At 62.9% G+C, this 10,532-nt stretch overlaps 1 protein-coding gene across 5 annotated transcripts; it reads right to left on the bottom strand.

Moving 5' to 3' along the window:
- Positions 1 to 665: 665 nt before the first annotated feature.
- On the bottom strand, positions 666 to 9,990 carry EMID1 (EMI domain containing 1). 5 transcript variants are annotated; one of them, XR_016458667.1, is made up of 16 exons: positions 9,787 to 9,990; positions 7,553 to 7,666; positions 7,367 to 7,473; positions 4,997 to 5,083; positions 4,850 to 4,911; positions 4,640 to 4,766; positions 4,422 to 4,529; positions 4,210 to 4,347; positions 4,012 to 4,098; positions 3,875 to 3,927; positions 3,733 to 3,786; positions 3,580 to 3,624; positions 3,439 to 3,483; positions 2,817 to 2,901; positions 2,383 to 2,473; positions 931 to 985 (listed from the first exon to the last, which is right to left on the bottom strand). XR_016458667.1 is itself a non-coding variant. In XM_090120715.1 (15 exons), exons 1-15 carry the CDS (start codon positions 9,900 to 9,902, stop codon positions 873 to 875), a joined length of 1,341 nt encoding a protein of 446 aa, XP_089976841.1. In that variant the 5' UTR covers positions 9,903 to 9,990; the 3' UTR covers positions 666 to 872. The 5 variants fall into 5 exon arrangements, 4 of the variants coding, with proteins under 4 accessions (XP_089976841.1, XP_089976844.1, XP_089976842.1 ...); XM_090120715.1 differs by lacking the exon at positions 2,383 to 2,473 and having other exon boundaries at positions 666 to 985; XM_090120718.1 differs by lacking the exon at positions 2,817 to 2,901 and having other exon boundaries at positions 666 to 985.
- Positions 9,991 to 10,532: the final 542 nt, after the last annotated feature.

Below are 10,532 nucleotides of genomic sequence, written 5' to 3'. Positions count from 1 at the left end.
GGAGCACTGGGCTCCTCCCCCCGCGCTGAGCAGCGGGTGGTGCGGCCCGCCGCCGTTACGGAGCGTCGCGCAAGGGTGGCGCGAGGGGAGAGGCGGGGCTACAGATGGGGGCGTGGTTTCAGTGGGGGCGTGGTCATGTGGGGGCGTGGCTAAGGGCGTGACGTCACTGCAGTTGGCGGGATGGGGGGAGCCGCCGTGTCGCACGTGGCGTGGGGCTGCGGGGCTGCGGGGATGCCCTCCTCTGCCCTGCCCTGCCCCTCTTCTCCTTTGCTCTGGGTCCTGCTGCAAGTGGGGGTCCCCGTGGTGACATAGCACTGCGTGGGTATCCCACTGGTGGCATGTTGTGGGTGGGTGTCCTATTGATGACACAGCTCTGCATGAGATCCCACTGGTGACGTGGCGTTGGTGGGTGTCCTGTGGGTGTCCTGGCACGTTATGAGTGTGTCACCGGTTGTATGCAGCGTCCCACTGGTGGCATGCTGTGGGTGGATGTCCTGGAGATGTGGGAGTCCCACAGGCAACACATTACTATTGATTGTCCCAGGAGTGTCATGGTGTGGTGTGTCCCATAGGTGTCCCATAGGTATCCAGTGTCCCATAGGTGTCATAGAATAACATGGGTGTCCCCACTCTCCCCCCCACCCACTCATGTCCCCACCCATCCCAACAATGACACACAGCTCTGGGGACACCTTTAATGCCCAGGCAGCACCAGGACAGCGTGCAGGACCCCAAGCATTGGGGTGGCCATGCCCCCCAAAACTGGGGTGCAGAGCAGAAGAGCCAAAGCTGGGGGGGTCCGACCGGTGCAATGCCACCGGGTAGCACCAGGACCTCCATGTACACAGCGGGGACACAGCGGGGCTGCAGTCTTAGGGCTGGCCAGGGAGAGCCTGGTGGGTGGGGGGCGAGCGGCCACGCTTGGCACGAGGGGTGCTGGGTGCTGGTGGGCCCCCAGGGCCACTGCCTGAGCCAGGCTCTGGTTCTGTGGGAGGAAAGGAGAGAGCTGTGAGGTCATGGGGTGTGGGGTGGCACAGCCCCAAGTGGTCCTCAGGGACCCCTGTGCCACTGTGGGGTCCCCAGGCCATCAGGTCCCACGGGTGACCCCAAGGATTCCTGTGCCCCCATGGGGTGATGTCCACCGTGGGATCCCCAGACCACCAGGTCCCCTCACCCCCATGAAGTGTCCTGGCACTGGGACATCCCTGTCACAAGGTCCCCGCACACCATGTCCCCATCACCGTGAGGTCCCCATGGCATAGGGTAGGCTTTGCCCTGCACAAACGTTCCTTGGACAAGTTTCCCCCATTGTAGCTGTCCCAAGCTGTCCCCATGTGCAACCAACAACACGGACACCTCCCATTCTGACACTGTGTGGGGACAGAAGGGGACAACTGGCCCTGGGTGTGCCCCCAGATCCATGTGTCCCTTCACAGTGTCCCCCCCCCACCACCACCCCAGCACGACCCCCATGCCCTAAAGGATGAGGACCCCCGCCTGGCACCCCCGGCTGGCACGCGGGGATGGGGACAGAACCCCTGCAGCAAAGCACAGCTGGAAAGGGGAGACAGCGGGAGGGGAAGGGGGCAGCTGGCTATAGAGTCAGCCTCAGTGCGAGGTGGGGCTGGGGCTCCTCCAGGGTTTCCTTGGGCTTCAGGATGTTCCTGGGAGCTCCATGGTCTGCATGACCATGACCTGGGAGCTCCCAAGTGTCCCCTGGACCATGGAGCCACACTGTGTGCCTCCCCCAAGAGGGCCTCCAGGGAGTCCCTTGGTTTAAGAAGGGCACCAGGTGGATCTCTTGCGCCAAGAGGAGCTCCAGTGCCTCCCTCAATGCTTGGAGAACAACCTTGATCCCTGGGGGATCTCCAGGGCCTCCCTCAACTCAAGAGGCTCTCCATGGTCTCCCTTGGTCCAAGAGGGGCACTAGAGCCTCCCCTTGACTCAAAAGGAGCTCCAAGTTCTCCTTTGGTCCTTGGGGATCTCCAAGGTCTCCCTTGATCCAAGAGGGTCTCCATGGCCTCCCTTGGTCAAAGACTTGCTCCGTGGTCTCCCTTGTTCCTTGGGGGTCCCTCAACCCTTGGAGCACCCCCTGGGTCCTCAGACATCTCCAAGGCCTCCCTCAACCCAGGAGGGTCCCTTTGGTGCAATAGAGGTTCTCCATCGTCTCTCTTGGTCCATGAACGTCTGCATGGCCCTCCATGATCCTTGGACATCTCCAAGGCTTCCCTCAGCCCAACGGGCTCTCCTTGCTCCACGATCTCCCTCTCTCCTAAGGGTGGCTCTGCTTTCCCTCTCTGTCCCTCCCCTTGCTCCAGGCCTGCTGCTGGGGGGACATCACGCCTGGCTGACGCGGAGGGGAGCAAGCAGCGATGCGGTTACCTGGCCAGATGATGGCTTCCAGGAGGGTGACCCTTCTAGCCAGGACCTCCAGGCGGGCCTGCTGCCGCAGCAGGGCTTGGAAGCTACTGGCCTGGTGGAGAGTGAGAGAGCAGAGCAGAGCGTGGTTGCCCCATGGCACAGCGCGGGCGCAGCCGGGCCGGGGGTGCGGTGCAAGCATTGGGGGTGCCAGGTCTCCCAAATGGGTGCGGGGGGCTCCCGTGGTCCCAGGGGGATGTGAGGGACTCTCCTGTCCCCGTGGGTCCAGGGAAGGGGGACTCGCTGGGGAGTGCCACCCCTGGCACGGGGTGGGGGGACACGTGTCCCCACGGGGCTCAGGGAGGGGGGCACCTGCTGCTTCCCATAGTGGAGCCCCATCGTGGATGGAGGGACCCCTGTGCCCCCCCACGGCTGGCTCCTGCGCTCCCCCTACTCACCATAGAGCCCAATCATTGTTTCCAAGATTAAAACCCTCTCCGCTAAAATCTTCAAAGCCTCGCGGAGCTGGTGTAAACCCTCCCCCTGCGGAGGGAAGAGAGGAGTCAGGGGGGAGCCAGGAGAACCCCCAGCCCCACCGCCACGCTCTGTGCCCAGTGCTGCATGCACAACCCCCGGGATGTGGGGGACAGCAGGTAGGGAGGGGGTGCTGGCCAAACCACGGGGTGGGGGAACAAGCACAACCGAGGACCCCTGTGCCATCTCAGGGATGAGAAACAAGCACTGGGCACATTTGGAAACCCTCATGCCACTCCTGAGGTCTCAGGGACCTCAGGGACCTCAGGGACCCTAGGTGCAGCTGGGGACCCCCATAATATTATGGGGATGCCAGGGGCACTAGGTGAGCAACTGAGCTCATGCTGTTCCTGGGGTCACAAGGGCAGGATGTGCACTTGCACAGTTAGGGACCTCTGTGCCATCCCTGGGACCCCAGGCACACGAAGAGCATTGCTCACGGCTTGGGATCCCCGTGCTGCCGTCGGGGTCCCAGTGACATGACTTGATATGGGAGCATTTGGGTACCTGCATGCCACCCCTGTCCCCATACTTCCCATCACTCACCCATGTGCCCTTGTCGCCCGGCTCGCCCTTGGGGCCCGGCTCGCCCTGAAACACAGAAAGGAGAAGGACAGGGCAGAGGGGGCGGGCAGGGGACCCACCTTCGCCCCAGCACAGTCCCCATTCCTGGGGGGGCCCACGTACCTGTGCCCCATCCTGCCCACGGCTGCCTGGTTCTCCCCTGGGGCCCTGGAGGGAACAGATCATGTCAGCACTGAGGGGTGCATATGGGGTAGAGATGCTCCTGCCCCCAAGTCTCAGTGCTGGTTGAGACCCCCCCCAGCTCATCACACTCACCCTGTCGCCTTTGTCTCCCCTGGGACCGGCAGCTCCAGGTGCCCCAGCTCTCCCCTGTGCAGTGACAGTGACAGGGCTATCAGCACTGGGGATGTGCCCCACAGAGTGCCCCCTCCCCACCCCAAAATGCTCCCAGACTTACATCAGGCCCTGGGGGGCCGGGCAGCCCCATGGGTCCTGGGGGGCCGGGGGGTCCTGCGAGGAGAGTGAGGGGACACAGCTCAGCACAGTGCCCTCTCAGAGCTGCTGCTTGGAGGGGGGAGGTGGGGTTGAACTCACCCATTGGCCCCATGGGTCCGGGGGGGCCAGCGGGCCCCACGATGCCCCCGGCCGCTTCAGTGAAGGTGTTGGAGAGGAGCGGGTCCCCTGCAGGAGAGGTCAGGGTGGGCAATGACCCCCCAGCTCTGGGAGGGTTCAGCTGCTCTGCTGGGGCTCAGCCCCACCTCCACCCCCCAGAACCCTCAGCCCCATCCTTACTTGGGTCAGTCAACCAGGGTACGGCTGGCCCCACAGGAGCAGGAGGCCCGGGGGGGCCGGGGGGGCCGGGTGACCCCTTTTCTCCAGGGAGACCCCTGGCTCCATTGTGGCCAGGGGGGCCGGGGGGACCTGGGGGACCTGCGGGGAATAAGATGAGGGTGAAGATCGATGGGGGTTAACAAACTGGGGAGACTAAGAGGGCGTATCCTTACCTGGGGGTCCTAATGGACCCTTCACCCCGGGAATGCCTGAGGGTCCCCGTCCACCTGCATCACCCTTGGGACCAGAGGGGCTGGGGTGTCTCCGCAAACCAGGTCTGCCTGTGGGGAGCAGCATGCTCAGTGGGGGATCTTTTCTCCAGCACTGGGTGGCACTGCTGCCACCGATGCCACTGGGTGCTGCGGGCTATGGGACAGTCACCCCCCCTTACCTTTGTCCCCTGGGCTCCCCTGTGCAGCCGGGGACCCCCAGAGCTGCCCGGTGTCAGGACCCCTACCCAAGCTGTCACCTTTGGGCGTTGGGGATGTGGGGGCTTCTGCCACTGAGAGCCGGGCCACCTGCAGATGAGACAGTGCTGGGGAGTGTGAGATGCCACCCCTGGTCCCCATGCCCATGAAGGGGTGGTGGGGGTGGAGGTCACCTGTGCCTCGAGGGTGGCCAGGCGTGCTGACAGCTCCCCGATGTGGCTGCAGTTCAGGCACCCTGCAGGGGACAGTGCAGAGCTTGGGGTGCGCCCAGGACCTCAGGATATTTTTGGGGGTGGGGGGCACTGAGGAGCTGCACCCACCTGAGAAAGCCGTGGGGCGCAGGGGAGAGCGACGTGGGGTGGTGCTGGGGCGTGCAGCATCACGCAGTGCAAGGAAGGTGTGGGGCTCTGTGAGGGGAGAGGGTGTCAGAACCCCTCCTGGGCATCGCTGCCGGTGGGAGAACTCCCTCACCAGGGGTGGTGCTTCACCCCAAATTGGGGAGGGGTTCAGAGGGAGTCCTGCTGCTTTCTGCCGCACCCTTGCTGCTGGTGAGCTCCAGACCTAGTCATGACCCTTGGCCAGACCCCCCCCAAACCCACCCACCCTGAATCAGATTCCCCTTGAACCCATGCATGGCCTGCCATTCCCCCCCACCCCACAGCACTAAGCCAGATCCCCCAAATCCCACCTATGGCCAAGAGCCAGAGGCTCCACACCCACCCACCCATTATGGCACTCCAGATGCCCTCAGTCTGTCCCATAACCCTGAGCCAGATTCCCACAAACCCACCCATGCCCACCAGCCAGATCTTCCCAATCCCAATAATGGTCCTGAACCAGTGCCCCCCCGCCCCCCATCCCTAGCCCCCGATACCCCAAACCAGCTCTCTCCATTCCCAGCTCAGGGAGACTACAATGTGGGGTCCCACTAAGGAAACGTGAGAACACAACCCGGAGCAGAAGGGGCCGGAGCAGATCCATGTCACTGAGCCCCCCCACGCTGTCACCACACCCTGGCACAGCCACCACCAAGGCTGTTGGGGACAGCCAGCACAGCCCTAAGCAGGCCCAGATGTGGGGCACTCAGCCAATGCATGGTGAGGAGGAGGAGGAGGAGGGGAGAGCTGAAGCACGCACAGAGGAGGAGGAGGAGGAGAAGAACCCCTGCCACTGCTGTGCTGCTGCCACCCAGCTGGCCCCATGCTCTGGGGGTGGGCTGGGGATGTGTAGCCCCCGCCAGCTAACAGAGGCTGGCAGCTGCCAGGAGCCATGCATGGCACAGGCTGGCACCCATTCATTCACTGCACACAGGCACAGCTGCCTAGCTGCACACAGGGACAGGCAGACAGACAGGCAGACAGACAAACACCCCCTTATGGGCGCATCCACCCACCCACAGGAATGTCCATCCATCCATCCCCCGCTGACACCCCACCCGTCTGCTTTTCCGTCTGTCTGTCCATGGAAACTGCTGTCCAACCATCCATCTGCCCATCCACCCGCACAGAGGAACGTCCACCCATATGCCCACCTCCTCAGCCACCCAGCAGAGCGTCTCTCCAGCTGCCCACCCACACAGAACATCCAACCAGCTATCCACTGATCTGTTCCTGCATCCACGGTTGGAAATCCAACCATTTATTCGCCAGCTCACTCATCAACCCATCCGTCTGCACACGGGAACATCTATCTGTCCGTCCATCCATCTATTCATCCATCTATTCATCCATCTATTCATCCATCCATCCATCCATCCATCCATCCATCTAACCATTCATCCAGCTGCCCATCCAGCCAGCCACTCACCTACCCACAGGAACATCCGTCCACTTACCTAGAGGAACAGCCATCCGTCTGTTCACCAATCCATCTGTCCATCCATCCATTCACTCACCCACCTACAGGAACACTAATCTGTCCATCCATCCATCCTTCCATCCCTCCGTCCATGTATCCATGTATCCATCCATCCGTCCATCTGTCTGTCCATTCACCTGTCTGTCCATCCCTCCATTCACCCACAGGAACATCCATCCCTCCATCCATCTATCCTTCCATCCAACCATCCCTCCCACCATCCATCCATCCCTCCATCCCTCCATCCCTCCATCCACCTATCCACCTACCAATCCCTCTGTCTGTCCCTGCCTTCTTCCCTCCTTCCCACCATCCATCCATCCATCCATCCATCCATCCATCCAGCCAGCCAGCCATCCACCCATCTATCTATCCATCCATCCATTCCTCCATCCATCCTTCCATCGCTCCCTCCCTCCATCCATCCTTCCATCTGTTCCTCCATCCATCCCTCCATCCATCCGTCCCTCTATCCTTCCATCCAACTATCCCTCCCTCCCTCCCTCCATCCTCCCATCCCTCTATCCTTTCATCCATCCTTTCATCCATCCATCCACCCATCCATCCATCCACCCATCCTTCCATCACTCCCTCCCTCCATCCATCCCTCCATCGGTTCCTCCACCCATCCCTCTATCCATCCCTCCCTCCTCCATCCGTTCCTCCATCCATCCATGCCTCCAACCACGCATCAATCCATCCATCTGTCCCTCCATCCACCCACCCCCACATAGCTCCATCCTCCCCCCTCTGACGGAGTACTGAGGTGCCCAGGTTACGCAGCCCTGAGGGACAGACCCACAGCCCACCCCACCATCCCACACCGTTCCCACCTTCCTCACAGTTGGCCCCACTGTGCCCAGGGCAGCACTTCCACTCCAGCGCCGTCAGCGTCCTGTAGGCCACCCGATACGCGGGCCGGATGACGGTGCGGTAGCTGCTGGCACAGATTGGGCACCGATGTCACCCCCGTGCCACCACCCCATGGCTGCAGCTCCTGGTGCTCACTGGGGTCTCACCTGCCCCCACCGCAGCCCGGAGGCCAGCGGCAGCCCTGGAAGACACGCTGCAGGGAGGTGCCGTTCTGCACCAGGCACGTCACCGTCCTCGTCACCATGTAGGAGCACCAGTTGCTGCAAGAGAAGCCACTGGTGCCACCACGGGGGTCCCACTCTGCATCCCCAGAACACCCCGTGTTCCACCAGGACCCGGTTGGAGACTCATCCCTTGATGTCCGCAGGGTGGTACCCATCCTCCCCCATCCTCATGGAGATGCCACCCCAGCTGTTAGATGGATGTCCCCAGCATGGTGTTCCCACATGGGCTCCACCATGGCCGCTGCCCACCACCAGCCCTGTTGTCCCCACGCAGGCTGTGTCTGGGGATATGAGTGCCATCCATGTCACCGGGGGAAATTGGTTCCCAAGTGCCCCATAGGGCAGATCTGGGACTTCCTATAGGTCCTATAGGGATGAACCAAGTCCCCCAGTTGCCCCATAGGACAGAACCGAACCCCCCAGGTGCCCCATAGGGGAATGCTGGGACTCACCAGTGCCTGGCAAGTGACCCATGGGGAGGAGATGGGACCTCCAAATGCCCTCCAAATGCCCCAAAGGAGAGAGCTGGGATCCCCAAGTGTCCCCCAAGTGTCCCATAGGGCAGAACCGAGCTCCACAAGTGCCCAATAGCAGAGAGCTGGAGCCCCCCACTGACCAATAGGGCAGACCCAAGCCCCCCTGAAGATGTGTGCCATCCTCCTCGCCTGCACAGCCACAATTTGGGTGGAAAGAGGAGCTTTTTGTGCCTGCGGGGAAGGAGGTGGCTGCGGCTGGTGGCAGTGGGGGAAACAATTGTGTGGGATGTGCCGGGGGGACACAAAGGGGCGGCGCAGGGCTTTGTGGCTGGGCAGCATCCCAGCTGCACACTGAGCCTCTCTGACAAAACCACTGCATGGTGACACCTCCGGGGTGACAAACACCACAGGGCAGAGTGACGGGGATGGCTGGGGGGGGGTCCGACTGCCCCCAGTACTGTGTCCCCCAAGGGTGTCTCCTGCTCCCAGTGCTGGCATGTGTTGGGGATGATGCCAGCCCCGGAGGTGCCATAAGGATGAGGATGCGCCCCAGCCCGTTCTGGTTGGCAGGGAAGTTGGGGATGGTGCCAGCAATGAGGGAACCCCCCCCCAGCTCAGGGCAGGAGCCAGCAGCGAGGCGTGTGGGTGCTCGCATGGCCCCGGCTCACCCAGCCCACCCGCTGCGCGGCCATTCGTGCACTGAGTGCGTCTGGGCTCTGCTCTGGGCCCGGTACTTTCCCCCAGCCTTCGTGCCCCTCTCTGGGTGTGTGGGACCCATGGGTGGGCCCCGGGTCAGGCAACGGGGTCTGCCTGCGCTAGGCCAGGAGGGGAAGGGGAAATGAGGCAGCTTCTGCCCGTCACTGTGCCGAGCCGAGCGGAACCGGGAGGTCCCGGCAATCCGGTGCTGGAGACACCGCCAGCGCCAAAGATTTCCTGTAAACAACCCCCAGCAGGACAGGGACCATAGGGATAGACAGGGACAGGGACTACAGCCCCCAGCAGCCAGGCGCTGGGTTCCATTGTCCCTGCTGCTTCCTGGGCACAGGCAGAGACGTGGGGATGAGGCCAGGCAACCCCCAGCCATGAGGACCCCCAGTGACCCCCAGCATGCTCCAGAATGCTACAGCACCTTTGCACCCAGGTGGCTGCTCACCCCACCAGCGATGCCAGCCCTGCTGAGCCCTGCCAGCCCTGGTGACCCCCAGCACCCCACAGTCTTCCCACTCCCGGCAAACCCAGAGCCCCATTCTGAACCAAGCAGCCCCTCCCTGGTGTCCCCAATGTTCCTGCACCCCCCCAGCGTTGGCACTCCCCAGTATCCAGCATCCAGTCCCATGCAATGCCCATTCCCCCTGATACCCAGAGCCCCCTGGTGCTACATCCCCGTGTCTGGCACTCGGACCCCCATAGCACTCCTCCTCCCTGCTCCCCCCGGTGCTGGCACCCCCAATGCCCGATCCCCAATCCCCATTGCTGCCGGTACTACCAGCGCCCAGTGCTCGCTGCCCTCCTGTGCTGATACCCCAGTGCCCGGTCCCCCAGCACGCTGTGCTCCCCATCCGCGCTCCCCACAGCACCCCATTCCCTCTACCCCTTCGCCCTAAGCCCGGTGTCCCCATCTCCCCATTGCTCCCCGTGCTCGCTGCCCTACCGGTGCCCCCCTCCCCCCGGCGCCGGTACCTGCGGGGCTGCACGCTCCAGGAGCCGGCAGCGGGCGGCAGCAGCAGGCAGCAGCACAACCCCATCGCCAGGGGCAGGGGCGGGCAGCGGTGCCCCCCCCGGGAGAGGCCCTCCATGCTCCGTTCCGCTCCGCTCGGCTCCGCTCGGCTCGACGGGGCACCGGGGGCCGCGCTCCGTGCGCGGGGAGGAGCGAAGGGGAAGGGATGGAGGATGGAGGGGGAGGAGGAAGAGACCCCCCCCCCCCCAACACGCACACACACCCCGCTGCCTTCCGCCTCGGAGGGAGAGCGATGTGGGGGGGCGGCTCCTGGAGTGCCGGGGGGCAGAATGGGAATGGGAATGGGGAAATATGGATGGGGGGACATAGATAAAGGGGCCATGGATATGGGAGCGTGGGTATGGGGCAAATGGTTATGGGGGGCACATACTGGGGACGTGGATATGGGGGATATGGATGGGAGGACATGGATATGGGAGCATGGATATGGGGGATAGAGATGGGGGAACGTGGATGTGGGGGCCATGGATACGGAGACATGGATGGGGACATGGATATGGGGTACATGGATTGGAGACATATGGATGAGGAAACACGGATATGGGGGCATGGGTATGGGGGACATGGATGAGGGGATATGGATGGGGACATAAATAAGGGGGACATGGATATGGGAGCATGGATATGGGGTGCATCGATATGGGGGACATGGATATGGAAGGACAAGGATATGGGGATAGGGAGGCAT

This window comes from Phasianus colchicus, chromosome 18 (genome assembly GCF_987193195.1).
Source record: "Phasianus colchicus chromosome 18, bPhaCol1.hap1.1, whole genome shotgun sequence".
NCBI classification, from domain to species: domain Eukaryota; kingdom Metazoa; phylum Chordata; class Aves; order Galliformes; family Phasianidae; genus Phasianus; species Phasianus colchicus.
Note: the sequence above shows the minus strand (reverse complement) of the source record. Positions and strands in the feature narration are given on the sequence as shown.

Coding starts and splice junctions, on each gene's coding strand:
- EMID1 (XM_090120718.1), bottom strand. CDS start 9,902: ATGGAGGGCCTCTCCCGGGGGGGGCACCGCTGCCCGCCCCTGCCCCTG. Junction 5,084..7,366: donor TGGGGCCAACTGTGAGGAAG/GTGGGAACGGTG, acceptor CTCCCCTCACAG/AGCCCCACACCTTCCTTGCA. Junction 4,530..4,639: donor GGGGAGCCCAGGGGACAAAG/GTAAGGGGGGGT, acceptor TGCTCCCCACAG/GCAGACCTGGTTTGCGGAGA.